General features: G+C 44.8%; 1 protein-coding gene and 1 long non-coding RNA gene across 29 annotated transcripts in view; one reads left to right on the forward strand and one right to left on the reverse strand.

Moving 5' to 3' along the window:
- The window catches only part of Ccar1 (cell division cycle and apoptosis regulator 1), a 42,598-nt gene extending 35,470 nt beyond the window's left edge, over positions 1 to 7,128 (reverse strand). For 9 of the 28 annotated variants that reach the window (XM_087597832.1, XM_087597830.1, XM_087597828.1 and 6 more), the window contains exons 1-3: positions 6,995 to 7,062; positions 5,670 to 5,790; positions 705 to 868 (exon numbers count right to left, since the gene is read on the reverse strand). Coding sequence is in view for 19 of the 28 variants with exons in the window: in XM_087597825.1 (XP_087453951.1) it covers positions 705 to 868; positions 5,670 to 5,742 (237 nt within the window). In the remaining 9 variants the exon portion in view is untranslated. Of the gene's footprint in view, positions 1 to 704; positions 869 to 5,669; positions 5,791 to 6,983 lie in introns of all 28 variants that reach the window. The other 19 variants (XM_087597835.1, XM_087597834.1, XM_087597827.1 and 16 more) reach the window with 3 other exon arrangements.
- A 159-nt stretch (positions 7,129 to 7,287) lies between these two features.
- LOC120098953 (uncharacterized) lies at positions 7,288 to 13,551 on the forward strand. Its single transcript, XR_015645847.1, has 3 exons — positions 7,288 to 7,371; positions 7,464 to 7,669; positions 12,806 to 13,551. It is a non-coding gene; the product is annotated as an uncharacterized LOC120098953 (long non-coding RNA).
- The last annotated feature ends 8,311 nt before the right edge of the window (positions 13,552 to 21,862 follow it).

Below are 21,862 nucleotides of genomic sequence, written 5' to 3' on the forward strand. Positions count from 1 at the left end.
GGTGACACATGCCTTTAATCCCAGTGCTCAAGAGGCAGGGGCAGGTATATTTCTGTGAGTTTGAGGCCAGCCTGATCTAGAGAGCGAATTCCAGGACACTGTCTCAAAAAACAAACAAACAAACAAACAAACAAACACCCAAAACCAACTGAACAAAATCCAAACAAACAAACAAACAAAAGAATTTAAAATTTCTGATGATAAAACTATACTTTGTAAAAAACAGAAACTTTCTGTTTTTAATTCATTTTGTCTTCAGATAGCTTCCTGCTATGTATTCCAGGAATGGCTCAAATTCAATATTCTCCTCCTCGCCTGTCCCACGTGCTGAGATTACAGGTATGTACCACCAGGTAAAGTTGTTCTGGCTGACTTGGAACTCAATTTGTAGGCCAGGTTGGCCACGACCTTAGGGAGATCGGCCTCCCTCTGCCTGCAGAGAGCTTGCAGAGATTGACGGTGTGTCCTGTGACAATAGCTTTTTTTAGTCTACAATTGTTCACTGTTGAAATACAGAGGTAGCAGACAATCATACTAGTAAACCCTTGGGATGCTAAGTAGGAGCATCATGTGTTCAAGATAAACATAAACAATACAGACAACCTGTCTCAAAAACAAAAGAATGAACAAATAAGAGAACAAAACAGACAGCAACTCTAGGTAGACTATCACTGTATCACCTCAGACATCACTTTAAGACTCACCTGCTGTAAGACAGCTGCAGCTTGCTGCTGCAGTGCCGCAGTTTGTGTTAACTGATAGTTTGCTGGCGTCTGCGTGGTAAGGCCTGCGGCCGCCAATGCAGTCTGCTGCGTATAGATGGTAGGGGATGCTCCCAGAAGTGATGGCTGCTGAACACCTAGTGCAGCTACAATGAGATTAAAAGAGAGAAGAGTGACCAAGATTACGTGTTTCCGGACCAAGTAATCTCCCATGACTTCCATAGCAAATATAAGGAAAATTGGCTCTACTCACCTACACTTCAGTAACATAACCAACTTCATCTAGACTCAGAGTCTAAACAGAAGTGACTGTCAGAGTTGGAAGTGGTGGCACACACCTTTAATCCTAGGACTAGAATGCAGTCAGATTCTCTAAGTCTGAATCCACCTGGGTCTATATATCAAGTTCCAGGACGGCTAAGGATACATAGAAAGATCTAGTCTCAAAAAATAAAAATTATTTTCAATCAAGCATGGTGTGGTAGTTTGAATATGCTTAGCCCATGGGAAGTGGCACTATAAGGAAGTGTGAGCTTGTTGGAGAAGTATTTCACTGTGAAACTGTAAGCCAGCCCCATTAAATGTTTGCCTTTATAAGAGTTACTTCGTTATAGTGTCTCTTCACAGCAATGAAACCCTAACTAATACACATGGCAACAAATGGCTGTAACCCCTGCATTAGGAGGTTGTAGACAGGACAACCAAGAGTTTGCCGAAGCTAACAAGATCCAGGTCAGAGAAGGCCATATCAGACTTTCTCAAAAGAAAACAAAAGATAGACAAGACCTTTAAAAAATTTCCATTTTACTAACCTACAATTTACTCTTGAGCAGAAAACTAGCTAAATGACAGAACAATTGCTTGGTAAGTAGAAGCCTGATCTTCAACATTGTAAAAGAATAGAGTGACTGTTTTACCTACAAGCAGATGAGAAAGTAAGAGGAGGTGCTGGGAGGACCTGACTTTGACAGATTTCCAGTGGAAAATATTTCCAGGGTACCTCTTCTGACCTCCAAAAGACACCAGGCATACAAGTCCCACATATACATAGATGCAGGCAGCACTCATACATTTGCTGTTCTTCCAGAAAGGCAAGTGTTGGGTTCACAACACTCGTACTGGGTGGCTTACAACTGTCTGTAACTACTCCAGCTCTAAGGGAGCTGACACCCTCTTCTGGCCTACACAGGCATTCACACATGTGGGTGGCATTCACTAACACTGATATATACACACAAATAAAAAATAATCTCAAGGAAAAAACAAACAAACAAACCCAAAAAACCAGGGTGCAGTAGTACATACCTAGAATCCCAGCTCTTAAGAAATGGAGGGGGGTTGGGGATTTAGCTCAGTGGTAGAGCGCTTGCCTAGCAAGTGCAAGGCCCTGGGTTCGGTTCCCAGCTCCGAAAAAAAGAAAAAGAAAAAGAAAAAAAAAAAAAAAAAAAAAAAGAAAGAAATGGAGGCAGTAGTTAAAGGCTAGAAAAGTAATACCAGGATAACCTAGACTACAAGAAAGATACACATGCGCAAAGGCAAAAGCCTCTAATCTTAGCACTTGGGCAGTACTTGGGAGTCAGAGGAAGGTGGATCTCTGCGTCCAAGCTCCAGTCTACTCTACATAGTAAATTGCAAGCCAAGACTATATAGTATGGCACTAAATTGAAGGTCCTTGCTCTGTCAGGGGTGTTCCTGTGCTGTTTTGTATTAAGAATCTGTAGTTCTGGTCAGTGGGGCTGAAGGATAGATTGTGATTAATAAGACATCAGAACCAGTAAGTGAAACCTTTGTTTTGCTTTGCCTCTCAATACTTGTCATCTGGGGCTGAAGACTGTACTGTACTTAGAAAACTATAAACCAGGCAGGGTAGCACACACCCAAAGGCAGAGGCAAATGGATCTCTAATCTGAGGCTAGTCTGGTTTACAAAGTTCCAAGACAGTCACAGATACATGTATGTAGACAAAACATTCTCTCATAAATACATAACACATATATACATACATACATACATACATACATACATACATACATACATACATAGGCCACACAGAGAAACCATCTTGGAAAAAGTTTCAAGTGTGTTTTATAGTGAGCTATTGCTATCAATAAGATATCACAGAGATAAACAAGAAGAAAAAGTTATAACTGATTTATAATATATCTGCTGGGGCTGGAGAGATGGCTCAGCCGTTAAAGGCTAGGCTCACAACCAAATATAATATATCTGCTGGCTAGTTTTATTACAATTTGACAAGAGTTCTCTGGAGTGGAAGCCTCAATTTAGAAAATGCCACCATAAGATTGGACTGTAGGCAAGCCTGTAGGGCATCTTCTTAATTAGTGGATGAGGGGAAAGGGCTTGGCCAACTGTGGATAGAGCCCCCCCTGGGCTGATAGTCCTGGGTTCTTTAAGAAAGCAAACTGAGCAAGTCATGTGGAATAAAGCAGTAAGCTACACTCCTCTGGGGTCTCTGCATCAACCTCTGCCTCCAAGTTCCAGCCCAGTTTGAGTTCTGAGTTCTGTTCTGACTTCCTTCAAGGATGAGCACTGTAAGCCAATAAACCCTTCCCTCCCAAGTTGCTCTTGGTCAGTGTTTCATCACAGCAATGCTAACCATAATTAGAACAATGTGTTTGTGCTTCCAGTTGACAAGAGGCTAATTATCCTGGCATTTTCTCCCTGTCAACCTGACTAGAGTTATCTTAGAGGGAGCTACAATTGAGAAAATTCCTCCATGACAGGCCTATAGTCAAACCTGTGGAACATTAGGTTCCTAACTTGACTTCCTGCCTTGACTTCTCTGAGGGATGGAGTGACCTGATAGTTAAAATAAACTCCACAGCCAAGTTGTTTTTTGGTTACAGTCTTTATCAAAGCAGTAGGAATTGTACGAGGACAACCACGGGTGGACAGGTACGGTTGGACCTGCAATCTACAGGGTGCATGTATAGAACTGCTGCAAACTGTGCTTGGCCCTGCACATGTAAAAAAAGCCCTGGGGGGGGGGACAAAAACAAAACGAAACCCCACCATAAGTAACAAATAACTTTTTACTTACTTATTTTTTAATTTATGCCTCTGGAAAACTGCAGTAATTTTTTTGACTTTATTTTGAAACTAAGTGTTCCTTTGATGCTTACATTTTTTTCCCTTAAACTATTAGTAATTGGGTTTTTGTTTGTTTGTTTGTTTGTTTTTGGTTGAGACAGGATCTCATTATTTAGCCCTGAAACTTGCTATGTAGACCATGCTGGGCTGAACTGACACTGATAGAAATCCACCTCCTAAATGCCTCTAAACGTTCTGGCGTTAAAGGACTGAACACCAGCCACCAACCCATCTCACCCACCCCCTACCCCCAGGCTACACACACGATCGACACACACACACACACACACACACACACACAGAGAGAGAGAGAGAGAGAGAGAGAGAGAGAGAGAGACAGACAGAGACAGACAGAGACAGACAGACAGACAGAGAACACTTTCAGTCAAGGGTAGCCTGAAACTCAATAAAGTATGACTTGAACTTCTGATCCTCCTGCCTCTACCACAGGAGTGAGTGCTTGATTTCAGATCTGTGGCACCACACCTGCTTTGAGGTGCTAGAAATCAAATCCAAGGCTTTGTGGGTACTGTGTAAGCACTTTACTACCAAAACATGTCTTATAAGGTCCCTGGCACTAAATTCTCATAGTCAGTATTTCTACATAAATGTAAACAATTGAAACTATAAATGTAGCAGCAATATTACTCAATGGGGTAAATCACTTGCCATACAAGTCTGACAACCTGGGTTCAATTCTCAGAGCCCATTGTGGAAGGAGAGAACCTACTCCCAAAAGTTGGCCACTAACCTCCACACACACTTACCTGCACTCATATACATTATACATACACAACAAGGCGGCGAGAAGGATCACTGGGTAAATGTACTTGTCATCAAGACTGGCAACCTAAATTCATTTCACTTATCTCTGATTTCCTGTGTGTGTGTGTACCCAGCTCTCCCATCCTCTAGATAAGGTCTCTCTGTGTAGACCTGGCTGTCCCGGAACTCAGAGATACACCCGCCTGTGCCTCCCAAATGTCAGAATGAAAGGCATGTATGACTATGACCAGGAAAAAAATAAAGAAAAATTAGATATACTTACTTTATAATATTTTGGCTTTTTTCTTTTGCTGCTGTTTTAAGTTTTGTTTTTTTGCTTTTTGTTGTTTTGAGATGTGTGCCACCATACCTGGCCTAAAATGTATCTTCTTAAAACTGAAAACATGCTAAACAAAATGCATTCTATTTGAAGCTCACTACGATCAAATCCCCAGCACCACAGAGAAGGAAGGACAGAAGCAAGGAAGGAGGACCAGCTAGTTGGCTCATTCTCTCTAATAAATTCATGATCTATAAAACACAGCTAAATCAACTTTAATTATGTTCCAGCATTTGGGAGGCAGAGGCAGGCGGATCTCTGAGTTCGAGGCCAGCCTGGTCCTCAGAGTGAGTTCCAGGACAGCCAAGTCTACTGGTTACACAGACAAACCTGTCTAAAAACCAAAAACCCGAAAGAAAAAAAAGAGAAACTTCAGGCATTTGAAAACTATAAGCTGGGTGTGGTGGCTCATACGAAAGGACTACTGCTAATGAAGACTGTGTATCAAAGGCCAACGAAAATGATAAAGTACAGTGGAAGACAAAGAACGGCAAGACTCAAATGGCAAAGTCCCTCCGTAAATTAAAAACGTTAAGACACAAATAACAAAAAAGGAAATTAAGACTATAAAAGCGCTCAAACTGCTGGATAAACGGTTTTGTTTTTGTTCCTGTGTTAATTTTCAAAAGTTTCTTTAAAAATAAAGGGTAAATCATTTCCAATCATTTTACTGTCCTCTGCATTAGACTAAATCACAACTGAGACAGCCCTCACAGACTCAGTTGCCTGACCTGGTTGTGACACCGCCGTGGCTGTAAACTGAGTAGCCCATGGAGGATTCTTCTGTCCTCCAAACTGAGCCATGATGCAAGGGGGGGAAACCTTCACTTGCTTCTCTTCTACAGCAGATATCTATAAAGAAAGGAAACAACAAAAGGCTAGTTTAGAGAAACTGATATATTAAAGACATGTTCCAAATGAGAACCAGAAGTAGAATGAGTGCCAACTGAACATTTGAAAGAAAACGCACTAAACGCACTATCAACCCAGCAACAGATCGCTATGAATACTCTATTTAAATGATAAATCCTTAGCGGTGGACTTAAAGGAACTTCCTTCAGTAACTACACTGACATTTCCTAAAAAGGCGTGGGGTGGCTTGGTGGCGCTGCCTTTAAACCCAGCACTCCGGAGGCAGAGGCAGGCGGATCTCTGTAAACCCCAGGCCGGCGTGGTTTATATGACGTTACAGACCAGCTAGGGCTATATGCCGAAACTCTACATGGACAAACGAAATCAGCAACTTTATAGATACAGAAAGCCTTAGTGTTTCTTTGGGCGATGAACGGAGGTCCTGAACTGGGGTTAAATCAGTAACGGAAACTGCGTCGAGACCCCCCTCCCCCATAAAGGCGAGGCACTGACCAATACCATCCCAATAACGAACATTACTTTAAGGACTGGGAAGTCACTATGGCCTTTGTCACCCTAGTCTCCACTCCGGGGGTGGAGAGGCAGTTGGGAGAACGCGCATCTCAAAAAGAACCACTGCGAAGACCCCTCCCGGAAGGATCTAAGAGAAAAGGAAAAGATGGGCCTGGCATCCCGGGCTGGGGACACCCATCTTCCTTCCGCGCCAGCCTCCGTAGAGCACGGGCAGCGGAAGATGGAACCCACGCCTCAGGCCACGGCCACAGCTCCCTCAGGGGCCTGCGGGTCGTCGCAGTCCCTGAGGCCCTCAGGCCGGTCTGAGAGAGCTTCCAAGTCCTGAAAACACTCCCCGCCGCCCTGGGCTGGGCCGGGGCTCAGCACCGCGCCAGCGCAGGCCCGAGAACGCACGGCCTCCGGCCGGTTCAGACCAAGGGGCGCAGGCCGCACCTGAGGGGCCTGGAGCCGCCGCGCTGGGGGAAGGGCGCGGCGCGCGGGGCCTGCTCCGACCCGCACAAAAGGGACCGCGTCCCTCGCTCGCCGGCCCCGCCGCGGCCGCCATCACCCACCCGCCCGCGGCCGCCACATCACGCGCTCCCTACTCCTCCGCCGACCCGCCGCGAACAAGCGGAGTCAGCCCGCCTCGGCCTCCCACCGCTCCAGAGCAAAACACTGACCAGACCTTCACCTGAGTCGGGCCGGGGTTAACAGAGAAGCCATTTCAAAACCCGTCAAGCTCAGGCGCATGCGCACACTGCTCCCCTCCTCCACGCCGCACCTCCTCCGGTCTCGAGGAGGAACGGGCGCGTGCGGCTGGACGTTCGGCCGGCGCGCTCCCCGCGTGCGCGTTCACTAGGCAGCCAGAGCTAGAGCGCGCCCTCAGCCGGGTTACCTTGGCTTCCCTTAACAATGAGCCGGCTATCTTTGCGCCGGCTCCGAGGTAACGCGGTTCTTCCCTGCAAGAGAGGGAACAGGAGCGGCAGTCACGTGGTCCGGCCGGCGTCGCCGCCATCTTGTGGTTGTTCTTATTCTATTCTTGTGCTCTTTGCTTGGAAGAATGAGGGTGTAAGATCTCAATTGTTTTTGAAATGAAGATATAATTAACATAAAAATCGATATTTGCACATGCCTCCATGTTGTCTGTGTGTTTGACACAGGCGGCCCTGACAGGATTCGATCTTGAGTTCAAAGAAATCCTCCTGCCTCAGCCTTGACGTCCCTCAACTGAAGAATGGATAAGGAAAATGTGGTACATCTATGCAGGTATTAAAAACCAAAGACATCATCAGTTCTGCAGACAAATGAGTGGAGCTTGAGAATATCATTCTGCATAAGTTAACTCAGAGCCGGAAAGACAGGTAAGGTATGTACATACTTACAAGTGGTCATTAGCCACGAAGTTCAGGGTAACCATGCTACAAACCACAAACTATTAATATGTTTTAAATGCCTATATTCATAACTTTGTTGTCTTACAGTAGGTTAAACACCTTTATGATACACATAGTGCCTAGGAACAATGACATTGTCTTCAACAAATCTATTTTACTAGGTCATGGTCATTAATATTGACTCCAGAATTTTTCTTTTTAAATATAAAGTAGCCTCCAGAGATCATGAGTTTGAACACTGGATTCTAACCTAGCAATGCTGCTTTGCATTTATGCAAACTTTATTTTTTTAAAAAAGCTTCATTTATTTATCCCATGTATGTGAGTACACTGTCACTGTCTTTGGACAGACCAGAAGATGGCATCGGATCCCCATTACAGATGGTTGTGAGCCACCATGTGGTTGCTGGGAATGGAATTCAGGTCCTTTGGAAGAGCAGTCAGTGCTCTTAACCACTGAGCCATCTCTCCAGCCCTTGTGCAAACTTTAGAAAATGAAGCTTCCTCTGAAAATTGGATTGTTATGGAGAACTCAAAGTTTAGAAGTGTTGGAAATTCCTATTTGCAATGCAATTCTTGATGTCTATGCCAAATGTTGAGCTGTACTCACAACACTGTTCCCAGTTCTTTCCCACCATAATGGAGTATTTCCCTTCTAAGTGTAAGCTAGTATATATGTTTCTCACCGCACCTTGTAAATGTTCACCCAACTCAGTGCCAGCTATCAGCTTATACCCAACTGTTTAGTTTTATGATTCTGATGAAACTGTAGTTGTAAACAGATGTGAGCTCTTCTGTGGGTGCTAAGAATGGAACCTAGGTTTACAAATGCTGCTATTAACCACAGATTTCTCTCTCCAGCCCCTTGAAATCGTTCTTGGGAGGCAGGCAGCACTGTGTCTTTTCAAAGAAGGCCTCCTGTGCCCCGGGTTTGGGCAGGCCTCCTGGGAGTCAGGCTGTGAATGGAAGAGTACTCTCTCTGAGGCAAAGAGGCCTCTGAGTTGGGGAAGAACTCTGTAATGGGGGATCTGGAGGAGGAGCAACATTTGGGATGTAAATAAATAAAACAATTAATAAAATAAAATAAAGACATCCTAATATAAAATATTTAAACTGGCAAATGTTTTCATATGTTCTCACTAATTGGGTTATTTATTTGCTTTGTTAATTTCATACATTTAGAAATGTTGGAATGTATACACCTATGCTATGGCATCTATGTGGTAGTGAGAGAACAACTTATTGCTGTCTATTATCTATTTTCTCTATGTGAGCTCTAGACATAAAACTCAGGGAGTCCTCTGGTTCCAGTGACCTCATTGGTCCTTGCCCCGTGCTATCTCGCCAGCAAGAACACGCGGGGACACATGAATTCTTCTGCAGCTTAAATGTTTATTGTATCTTAAAGAGAGGGCCGGGGCGCCGGCATGGCGGGGCTTATATACACCCTAGCGCGGCGCATCCACATCTGATTGGTCACTTACCCATGATCTCATTAGGCACGCCCCGGAGTGGGCAAAGACCTGGCACGAAGGCACTCTTGCACATGCGCACACAGTTAACTTCCTGAAAGGAAGTCGGCTGGCGCGGCGGAGGCCAGCGCCATCTTGTAATGGCAAAAGCTATCCCGGCTTTCCACGTGGGGCACAGTGGAAGCCAGCGCCATCTTGTGGTGGTGAATGTTATTGCGGCTCTCCACAGGTCCTTACTTGGGTTTAAAAATCATTTATGTATGTGCTGGTGTGTATTGTGTATATGCCACAGCCCAAGTGTTAAAAGAAGAGAAAAATTTGTAGGAATAAGATGGGCATTTCAGGGATTGAACTCAGATTATTAGGTTTAGCAACAACCAACTTTACCTACGGAGATAATTCTCTGGCATTCATTTGTAGTTCTGAGAAAGTGTTATGAGCAAATGTTTACTCAGAATAAATTAACAAATTAAAAAAAAAACAGTAGTCTGGGTTCGGTCCCCAGCTCCAAAAAAAAAAAAAAAAAAAAAAACCAAAAAAAAAAAAAAACAGTAGTGTTGGTATTCTGTCTAAGCTCCACCCCACAGTTGCCTGGCAACAGCCAGTTGTGCCTGACTATAAAGGGGGCTACTTGCCCTCTCCTCTCCCTCTTGCTCATTGCTTTTCTCTTCTCTGATCTCATGCCTTCTTCCCCTTCATCCCTTCTCTCCCCATCCCCCCTTCCCTCCACGTGCCCATGGCTGGCCTCCTTTACTCCTCCCCTCTTCTACTCTTCTTCTCTCATTAAACTTCTCCACATGGAACCATGTTGGCTTGGTGTGTTCTGTCTGGATGTGAGCCGAGATTTAAATCCCAACAAGTTGTATATTGAAGGATTAAAAATTAATAATAAGCCGCCTAGCTACCCAAAAAGAAGAGGTAGGGTCTGTGAGAACATGAACTTTTCGCCCCTCCCTTGCTGTACAATGGTTCCCGGAACATTCTTGCATGAAAGGTTTCCTGGAACAGCCACAATGACCCATAGCCTCCGGCCACAATGGTCCAATGGCCCTGTAAAATGTCACTACCCCTAATCACAATGTCACAAAGTCCTAAATTGTATGGGCAGTTTATGGTTTTGGAATTCCCCTCCTCCCTCCCTCTTGATCCCCCTGGTTTGTGGTTTTTTCCTTTATAAGCTCTGTGAAAATTCAGGTCGGGGTCGAACTCCTCTACTCCCTGTGTGGCGTATGAGTCTCGACCCCAGCATGCTGGCCTGAGCTCTCGTTTCATCTCGCTCACAATAAATCTTCCTCGTGTGATTACAGCAGGTCGGTGTCTGTGTCCTACTGGGTGCGCGTCTTTCCCGAGACTTGAGTGGGGGGCTCCCTTCGGGGGTCTTTCATTTGGGGGCTCGTCCGGGATCTGCGCGACCACCCAGGGGTCCTAGACCCACTTGGAGGTAAGATTCTCTGTTTTATCTCAGCGCTGTGTCTGGGTCTGTGTCTATGTTCTGTCTGGGAATCTGGTGCGATCGCTGTTTCGGTTTTGCGGACGCTCAGTGAGACCGCGCTCCAGGAAGGAGAGCGGGGTGGATAGGGATAGACGTGTCCAGGTACCCACCGTCCGTTCGCCCTGGGAGACGTCCCAGGAGGACAAGGGGGGACCAGGGACGCCTGGTGAACCCCATCTGATAGGTCCAGAGGAGACTTTACTCCTTGACGACCGGTTTGTTAGGCAAGGTCTGCGACCTGCCGATCAGTTTCAGTGCCTCTGGTCGACACGAAGTCGACGTCGGTTTTGTTTTTGTTTTTTTTTTTCTCTTTTGTTTGTGCTCATGTGTGTGAGTGTGTGTGAATTAAGTCCTGTAGTCTGTGTTTTTCGGTACCGGTTTAAGGTCTTAGTGCACTGTCTGGGCAGATGAAGGATTCCTGCCCTGTGCACGAGAGTCTTAGTGCACTGTCTGGGCAGAAGAAGGTTTCCTGCCCTGTGCACGGGTGGAAGAAGGTTCCCCACCCCGAAATGGCGCCTGTGAGTAGATGAAGGATTCCTACTCCGAATAGTCTTTTTCTTTCTTTTTTTCCTTTTTAGAAAGCGCACCGGGGGACGCCCCAATCGCGCAGGCTCTGGGACTCGTGAGAGACGTTCCACGAGTCAGCCTTTGTTGGGTCCTGGCTCTGGGACGCGTGAGAAACGTTCCTCGAGCCGAATTTTGTCGGGAGGACCCGGCAACGGACAGTCAAAAAGATCTGACTGTGACTTTGGAGGTCGAGTTCGGCTGCCTATTTAAGTATAGGCACGGACAAGTGTGCTTAGATGTGTTAGTGTCTGTTGTCTGTATTCTGTTTCTGTGTTTGGTATCCCAGAAGCAGCTAAGGTTAAGCTGCAGTTTGGGCCAGGTACTGAAGGTACCAGGCATCTGTGGAAATTGGTTATAGGATGCTTTGTCTTGGTCTTGTTTGTCTGGATTGTTTTCTGTGGTATTGTCCAGTGTTTTTTTGACTTTTGTTTCGTGTTTGAATTTGGACTGACGACCGTGTTTAAAATCTTGGACTGACGACTGTGTTTGAAATCATGAAACTGTTTGCTTTGTTCGTCGAAGAGTTTTACTTGGTCCCCTTAATGCTTAGTAAGAAACTTAATCTTATGGACCCCGCTCTAGTGGCGGTGTGTTGGTTGATAGCCAAAGTTAATTTTTAAAATAGTGTTTTATCTGTGCTTGTGCTCGCAGCACACAGTAGAGGGGAGCGAAATTAGCTGCGGAGCTGCTGCAGCGAGCATGGGGACTTCTCAAGTCTCACCCAATTTTTCTGGCTCTTCAGGAGCTGTTTAAAAGGAAAAGGCTTAAGGTAAAAAGAAACACTATAGAGAGATTTCTTAGTGAATTACTACACCTTGGTTCGCGATCTCTGGGAATCTCATGGTGGACAGCTGAGATAAGCTGGAAAAGGATTTAAATTTTGCTTGGGAGCAAAGAATCTTAAAGGTGGAGTTTCAGCCGGTATGACACTTAGTGCGTAGCTGCCTAAAAGATCAGAAATGCTGTTAATAGGCTATAAAAAAGGGACAGGCTGTGTTAGAAATGCTACAGAAGAATAATCTAAAAAGGCTGAGAGCTAGGTGGGGCTATAAGGAAAACAAGAACAGGAAAGGAATTTCTGACATTTGCTCACAGAAGGAGAGTGCTCATTTAGAGAAGTTCTTTAAGGAAGCCTGCCTTATCTGCTGTCTTTATTCCAAGGGAGGAGTCAGTCTCCAGCACTAAATTACTTGGAGGTAGCCAAGGTCAGGATTAATGTTTTCTTTTCCATGGGCCTTTAAACCCAGTGAGACAGTTTGGTAAAGGGCTACTACTGAGGTCCTGATAGCCCCAGGTGAACTGGTTACAATTCTTTTATCAGCCCCCTGGCATCTAGCACCCAGTTTCTAACCATCTCTCCATCCTTTTGTTATTAGTTGTTACTAGAAGCCTAGTGTCATTTGGAGGCTGGTTCTCTTGAGAGGCAAAGCCATGGAGCTGACACTGACAATGGCCTTTTTGTTCCAAGAAAGGCCTCCTGGTTTAGCTGTGTGACTAAATGCTGTTTGCCCTCTTCGGTAGACTCTATTCTCAAGATTCTCTTGTTTTCTCACCATCCCATTTGATATGCTTGTTAGTAACTATTACAGGTCTTCTTTACCACTGAGGAAAGACGGAATCCTACTGGAGACCAGAAAAAAATGTTCCAGACACGCATAGAAGGCCCTCACTTCTGCCTGCTCTCTTCATACCCCTGAAGGTAGGGAGTGCTCCAGGTCTGCCCCCAGGCTCCAAGGGTGGGTCTCCTAGGGGCTGGAAAGTGCCCCACCAATCTGGCTAAGATAAGGAAAAGATATGAAGAGAAAGTTACAGAAACTTGAAGGGTTAAGCTAAGTCGCTGAGAGAGTTATTGTAAGTTGATGCATGGTTCAGGGTCTGTGCAGAAAAGTGGACAGCACCTAATAGCTGTAGAAGAAGATGCAGAGAGACAGAAAAAAAAGAAAGAAAGAAAGAAAGAGGTAAAGAGTGCAGGAAGCTAGGGAAGAAAAGAGACTAAAAGAAGAGGAAGCTAGAGAGCTAAAGAGAGATAAAAGACAAGAGAGGAACATATACTGGCCACAGTAGTTAGGGAACCTAAGAAGATAGTACCTGGCAACAGAAGAGAATTCCTGGCTAAAGATCAGTGTGCCTAATACGAAGAAAAAAAAGGACACTGGGTCAGGGACTGCCCAAGAAAGAACAAAAGGGAGGGGCTGGGGATTTAGCTCAGTGGTAGAGCGCTTACCTAGGAAGCGCAAGGCCCTGGGTTCGATCCCCAGCTCCGAAAAAAAAAGAACCAAAAAAAAAAAAAAAAAAAAAAAAAAAAAAAAAAGAAAGAACAAAAGGGGCCACTGGAGAGCTTCTTGGTCCTAGAGTGCTGGCTATGTACAGAGATAGAAGGGAAGTGTGGATACAGGGACCCAATGCTCTGTGCTCCTATGCTCCAGTGGGCCAGTATCCAAAGACCTTGGGTACAGGGGCCTACTGGCAACAAACAATACTTATGGACTGCCCGAAGAACAGTGGACCTTGGCGTGGGCCGGGTAACCCACTAGTTCATAGTCATCCCTGACTGCCCCTATCCCTTGCTCATGAGAAAATTGCTCTCCAAAATGGCTTGCGTGGGCTGAAATGGCTGGGTGAGGCCATGTGTATGCATATCTACAGACTGTGTATGCGGAGCTTAAGACCTGTCTCAGTGCACCAGTACCTGATGCTGGGAGATGAATGGCTTAGCGCTGTTCTACTTGGAACATATCACTCCTGCCAGCCGGGCACTAACAATTATCACCCAATCCAGGACTTAAACTGTGATAGAGTGGCTGATGTTCTGCCTTTGAATAGAGTGTCCCAAAAGATGGGACCACTGGTCAGCTGCCATGGACTAGATTCTCCACCGGTTGGGGACAATCTGGTCACCTTGCTGCCCAATCCGGACCTGGAGCCACCACAGCACGAGTGTCAAGCACTGGCAGAAGCCCATGGGTGGAGGAAAGACCTCTGCGACTGGCTGATTGACCCCTGCTGAAACCCGAGGACCTTGTCCACAGACGGGAACAGTTCTCTTCATGAATGAAGGTCAGAGACAAGTGGGTGCTGCCATGGTGGACAACACAATGTCATCTGGGATGGCTCAACCCCCCAGTACATCAGTGCCGCAGATGCCTTTGCCATCTCTTGGATGTCCTGATGAAGCCAACAACTGTGAGTACTATTCATTGCTCAGGATATCAGGAGGGAAGAGATTCAGTGACATGGGGCAATAACGAAGCAGATAAAGTGGCTCGAAAAATGGTTATGCAGGAGCCCATCCTGGTTGCAGGCCTGCAAGAGACAGCCACTGAGAACTAGGATCGGACTAAGGGATGGCCTCACTTAGAAAAGGCCCAAATTGCTTTAAAAAAAAAAGACAATGGCACACTTGAGGGAAAAGCTATACTCCCCAGAGAATAAAGGAAAGACTCACTTTGCCAAATACAGAAATGGACTCATTTAGGAGATAAAAAGTTTGTCCAAGTAGTTAAGTGTATGTAATAGACTTTAAGATTTTAGCCAGAGAGACAGTAGAAAGTATAAGGTATGTCAATAAGTGAATGCTTAACAAGCAAACAGGGCAAAGAGACCTAGAGAGTTTGGTGAAAAGTCGAAGTGAACTTCACTGAGATAAAACCAGAAAAATATAATCACAAGTATCTCCTAGTGCTTGTAGATACTTTTTCAGGAATAGATAGAAGCTTTCCTCACCAAACAAGAGACGGCCTCTGCAATCATCAAGAAGATACTGGAAGAAATCTTCCTCCGATTTGGAATGCCCAAGGTAATCTGGTCAGACAACGGCCCTACTTTCGTTGCCAAGGTAAGCCAGGGTGTGGCCAAGTATTTAGAGGTCGATTGGAAATTACATTGTATTTACAGACCTCAAAGTTCAGGACAGGTAGGGTAAATAAATAGAACTCTAAAAGAGACCCTGACCAAATTAACCATGGAGACTGGCACAGACTGGGTGACACTCCTTCCCTCTTGCTCTCTTCAGAGCAAGAAATACCCCTTCCAGATTCAGCCTTACCCCCTTTGAGATCTTATATGGGGCCTCAGCCCCCCTGACTGTATTAGATGATGTTACTGAACCAACATGTCATAGTGCCATAGTAATAATGATTTGTGTGCCAGGCTAAAAGACCTACAGGTGATACAGAAAGAAATCTGCTCACAGCTGACAGCAGCCTATGCCCCGGAGACCCCTGAGACATCCCATCAGTTCCAGGTTGCAGCTACACTGAGTCCAGACACTCGAGCCTCGCTGGAAAGGACCGTACCTGGTGCTGCTGACCACCCTGACAGCTGTCAATTCTCAGCCCTCACCAGCCGTGTACTAGCTGTTGGGGCTGAGAGCTGGGACCTAGAGGGAAATTCAGTCATGTTTGTCCTGGGTTCTATCAAGATAGGTGTGGGATAGGCTTGATTTCCATTACAAATGATGTAACATTGCATATGTTAGTACTCTTAACACTTCTTGGGACTGTGCCTCAGGGATCACAGTCCGTATAAGCTTAGAAGTTCTAAAAGCTAGTCATGACCTTGGTGGATAGGCTTGGATAGTGTCCAGGTTAGAATCCTCATGTTAAGACTACAATACCAAGCTGTTATGCTAGATGAAGCTGAGTTCTCCATGAAGTTCTAGGATTAGAACTATTAACAAAAAGAAGAAGTGGGGAATGAAGGATTAAAAATTAATAATAAGCCGCCTAGCTACCCAAAAAGAAGAGGTAGGGTCTGTGAGAACATGAACTTTTCGCCCCTCCCTTGCTGTACAATGGTTCCCGGAACATTCTTGCATGAAAGGTTTCCTGGAACAGCCACAATGACCCATAGCCTCCGGCCACAATGGTCCAATGGCCCTGTAAAATGTCACTACCCCTAATCACAATGTCACAAAGTCCTAAATTGTATGGGCAGTTTATGGTTTTGGAATTCCCCTCCTCCCTCCCTCTTGATCCCCCTGGTTTGTGGTTTTTTCCTTTATAAGCTCTGTGAAAATTCAGGTCGGGGTCGAACTCCTCTACTCCCTGTGTGGCGTATGAGTCTCGACCCCAGCATGCTGGCCTGAGCTCTCGTTTCATCTCGCTCACAATAAATCTTCCTCGTGTGATTACAGCAGGTCGGTGTCTGTGTCCTACTGGGTGCGCGTCTTTCCCGAGACTTGAGTGGGGGGCTCCCTTCGGGGGTCTTTCAATATCATTTTTGTTAACAAATAGGATTTCCTATTCAGATCATCTTGTTTCCCCTCATCCTTAGATGATAATATGTTTACAATCTGAAAAGATAATATTTTACTAGTTTAATGTTTCTACTGATCTTATTTGAAGACCAGTAAGACGGCACAATGGGAAATGTCTGCAAGTGTGCAATGCTGGCCACCCACCTTGATCACATGATGAAGATACCCACCTTGATCATATGATGAAGATACCCACCTTGATCACATGATGAAGATACCCACCTTGATCACATGATGAAGATACCCACCTTGATCACATGATGAAGATACCCACCTTGATCACATGATGAAGACACCCACCTTGATCATATAATGAAGATGGTCACAGTTGACCCCACAAGGGTGTCTTCCAGTCTATACATATATATATATATATATATATATATATATATATATATATATATATATATATATATATAATCATGGCCTAAAACCCAGTGATTACATTACACACCTGTCTAGGGTTTTATTGCTGTGAACAGACAACTGTGACCAATGTAAGTTTTATAAAGGACAACATTTAATTGGGGCTGGCTTACAGTTCAGAGGTTTAGTCCATTATCAAGGTGGGAGCATGGCAGCATTGCCAGGCATGGTGCAGGAGGAGCTGAGAGTTCTACATTTTCATCTGAGGAACAGACTGAGCATCCTCAGGCAGCTAGGAGGAGGGTTTCCAAGCTCACCCCCACAGTGACACTCTTCCTCCAACAAGGCCGCAACTTCTAATAGTGCCACTCCTTGGGCCAAGCATATGCAAACCATCACAACACCCATACAACAGAAATTTTTTTAAAAAATAAATCTCATTGTTCTTACCTTTTTTGTATCTGTAGATAATTCCCTTAGAAGTCACACTTCAAGATAAATTTGCAAACGATAACCAATAGGAGCATGAAGTAGCATGGAGCATCAAAAGTACATATATTTATATCCCAACCAATCAAACTGTGTTGCGAGATACACAGTTGGTTGCTGCTTATCCTACTTGATTACATCTATACCAGATAGATGAAAATGCAGCATAGGATATACTCACACGGTATTTAATATTTCTTCTATTAACATTAACATTGTTAAAATGTGTTGACAAAACAGGACACATTGTGGGGGTGTCGGGGTCCAGCCTCGACACAGGATCGGAGTTCTCAACTGGAAGCTGGGATATCTGGAAGGCGCATAATAAATACACACAGATGGGGTTGGGGATTTAGCTCAGCGGTAGAGCACTTGCCTAGCAAGCGCAAGGCCCTGGGTTCGGTCCCCAGCTCCGAAAAAAAGAAAAAAAAATATACACAGACTACTCTTTGGGTACAAACTGCCAGGCAATTTCAAGGCTTAAAGTCTCTCTCTCTCTCTCTCTCTCTCTCTCTCTCTCTCTCTCTCTCTCTCTCTCTCTCTCTCTTCTCCCTCTCTCTCGAAGCCTGAGGCTGTACCCACTCTGTATTTTCTTGTGCACTCTTATTTTTTTTATTGTGCTTTTCTTTTCTCAAACTCCCACACTCATGCACACCTCTACTCATTACCCTTTCATTCTCGCACACACTCTTCATACACACCTCACACATATCTCACACACACCACATGTACTCTCCTTTCACTCACACACACAATCTTCATACACACCTCACATTCTCTCTTCACTCACTCTTCACATGCTCTCCTCATGCTCTCTCACATTCACTCTCTCATTCCCTCTCACATTCGCTCTCTCATTCGCTCTCTCATTCGTTCTCTCATTCCCTCTCACATTCACTTTTCACATGCTTTCTCTCTTTCACTCTTTACATATTCTCTCTCATTTATTATTCACATACTCTCTCTCATGTTCTCTAGTCTTTCTCCTGCCCCAGTCTTTTATTGATAATCCAAAAACAGGTAGAAAAAAGACATTGTATAATCATTGCCAAATCAAATTCAAAAGAATGACCACATCCCATAAAGAACTAAGAATTACAATTGTTCCCCAAAGTTTTGTTTTCCCCATTCCCAGGCCTGTGGCCAAAATAATAATAATTGTAAACTTATCATTATTTAAACTTTAATTTTTAACTTATTATACTTTATTGCTCAAAGCTCCGAGGTCAGCTACTTACATTTTCCTGTGAAGCTCTAATGATAAATGACATGGGCAAAGCTGCCAGGCAGTGGCCAGAAAGAATCAAGTTAACCCTTAACTCAGTGGTTCCGCTAGCTTTCTATTCCTTGTACACAATGACTCTCATAAGATTCCCAACATTTTAACTTAGTTTTACTAATATATAATTTTCTATATTCTATACTTCCTTATCCAGGAACCACTCTCAAATGTTATGTAAAACATATTTCCTAACTTCAATAACTTTAAGATCCCAATGTTGGCTCTAATTCATTTTCTAATAGTTTCTTTAAAGTTTCTTTACAAGTAAAACATGAATCTGGAACTACTATTGTGTAATTACATTGTTTCCAAGATGAGAACACACAGCATGCACCTGGGCCATTTAGGGATGTGCTGTGCTGTGCCCCTATGCCTCAATTTCCAATCATAACATCAAAGAACATCTAGTTTCACAGAATTCACCAGGGCAGAAGGAGAGAGAAGTAGGACAGTCAGATATAATAGAATAATTATGCACACCAAGGCCATCTGAAAGGCAGTCACGCACAAATGAAATCTATACAGCCGTTGTCCAGGGCTAAGGTTAGGAGAAGTGGGAACAACCAGTTTTTACAAAGAGCTGCTGCGGGCTACTGAGATGTCTCCATCCCGGCCTACTGCAGGCAGTCCCTGTCATTGTATGCTGTCCCCAACAGAGAGGGTACATCTTCTGTACTTTGGCTTGTACTCAGGACGCTGATGCATGAAAATCAAGACTCATAATGTAGCCTTGACTAATTACTGACGTCCGAGCCAGGCTGTTTATCAAAGAACATTTGAAAGGAATTTGTAAAAATATAAAAAACAAAAACAGGAACCACTTACATCTCTTCCATAAGCAACCTTACTAGAAATGTAGGACCACACACTTCCTGGTATTTAAATCAACTGTGGAGAGCTTTTGGGGGCTGCTTCTAAAACTTGGCAGAAATTTGATGTCCAAACAGGACAAAGAAGTAAGCTCCAGGAATCTGACTTTGGGCTAGGACTCAGGAAATGGGCTCCGATTAAGGACATTTACATTTGAGTTAAAGCAAAGCTCAGAGCAGGCTCCAGGGAGGCGTGTATGGCATTCCTTTTGTCTTGGTCATCCTGATTAGCCCCTAGAAAGGGGTTAATGGGATTTCGTTTATTGCCTGGCTTGTTCCTTGACCCAAAACTGATATTATTTTGCATGTACTTAAAGTGATATAAAAGCAGACTGAAAAAAAAAAAATAAACTGACTTCAGCCTCAGAATTGGCTGGGGTCATGCTAGAGTGTTGTCTAATTGTCAGTTTACTTTTTTTTTTCCCTTCGGAGCTGGGGCCCGAACCCAGGGCCTTGCGATTGCTAGGCAAGCGCTCTACCACTGAGCTAAATCCCCAGCCCTGTCAGTTTACTTTGTAATCCTTGCTCCTGTCCTGGAGGACCTGTCGACTGACTGAGCTGGCTTGGTCAATAAACAATGGACAACTTAGATGATGAGCCCGCCATTCTACACACTGCAACAGACGAATATTTATCACCAGATGAAATCTCAACAGAAGATGAACAGAAGCCACCGACGGAGTATAAGAATGGCCTGATAAACTTCTGTAAATGAACCTGCCACACGTAAAGCAAACTTTATTACTTACTCTAAATGTTTCAAAGTCCAGAAACACAAGTGGTGATCTCTGACATGACATTTGAGTGAACATGGTAAATAATTTATTTCCTTCAAGGCTATGATGAAAAAGAGATGAAATGAGACTTTTTTCTTGAAACTGAAGACAACTATTGTTGGTATTCTAAGTTCCACCCCCCAACAGCTAACGGGCAACCGCCAGGTATGCTCCACCCCACAGTTGCCTGGCAACAACCAGGCATACCTGACTATAAAAGGGGCTGCTTAGCCCCTCCTCTTTCTCTTACTCTTCTCTTGCTCTTGCTCTTATTCTCTTCTCTCTTGCCCTCTTCTCTTTGTCCCTAATCTCTCCATTCCCCCTTCCCTCTACGTGCTCATGGCTGGCCTTTACTTATCCCCCTTTATACCCTTCTTCTCTCATTAAACCTTTCCATGTGGAACCATGTTGACTTGGTGTGCTTTGCCTGGGCGTGAGCTGAAATTTCTACCCCAACATTGGTGACCCGTACTCAGTTTTTGATCTCCCTGTGACTACTGGTCTCTCAACATGGGCCACTTGTGTAGTGCCATATTGGATTTGGGCCTGGCTGCTTTGTAACTGCATGGCCACAGTTAAGAAGTCATGGGATTGTTGGACAGAGGCCTCTCCCATGTATTTACGGCACAGGAAGAAAAGACCAAGTAGTAAACACCCGATATCTCCACTGCATGACCTCTGCTGAGCCCGGCTGATGCATGTGGAACTGACACACCTGGACCACACCTGGGTGGTGGTCAATTTACTTCTGCCTTTTACTTCCTCAGCCTTTATCCTTGAGATTTAGGCTGGTCTTCTGGGATTTCTCCCTAATCAGGTCTCGTAGTTGGTCTTTTGTTACCGAAGTCACGAGCCAGGTAGTCACGAGCCAGGGTTTCCCACTGTGCTTCCCAGTTATTTTCTACCTGGAGACTTGGGTATATAAGTGGTGAATAAAGCTACAGGAGACTCTCACTCTTCTTCCTCACTCTCACTCTTCCTTCCCATCTTCCTCTCTCTCTCTCTCTCTCTCTCTCTCTCTCTCTCTCTCTCTCTCTCTCCCTCTCTTCCTCTCTTCCTCTCCTGGCTTGACACGATAACCTGTGTGTGTGTGTATGTGTGTTTCTTTCATCCCGTAGGCTTTCGCCCGATTCTCGGTACCAGCTCGGTGCTGGCGCCGACAAATGGAGGTCCCACCGAGATCGGAGAAGAAAGGGGGTACCACCTACGGGACGTCCCTGGAGCCCGGCCGGCATAGGAGGAGAAGGGACGGATTGGACGTAAGATGGGTCAGGAAAGGCCTGGATGATTTGGGCTAGCCTGAGTAAAACTTGTCATAAAAAAGGGACAAGGTAACGGTAAAGTGTTTTTGCATATGTGTTCTGTTAGAGTTATATTTTAGTCTTTGGACCCTGACTAGAGATAGTTTATACCCTAGACATGAGAGAGAACGGGTTGGGGAAAAACAGTCCTCCCGGACTCTCCGCGGTTGCTTTGGAGAAAGAAAAACCTTTTCAGAGCTCTCCTAGGAACAGAGGGAAAGCAGGAGACGTCCTGCCTCTCTGCTGGCTCCTATTGGAGAAATGCTTATTTCTGGTTCTGGGTTCCATAGGTAG

This window comes from Rattus norvegicus, chromosome 20, assembly GCF_021556685.1.
Source record: "Rattus norvegicus strain SHRSP/BbbUtx chromosome 20, alternate assembly SHRSP_T2T, whole genome shotgun sequence".
In the NCBI taxonomy this organism is placed as follows: domain Eukaryota; kingdom Metazoa; phylum Chordata; class Mammalia; order Rodentia; family Muridae; genus Rattus; species Rattus norvegicus.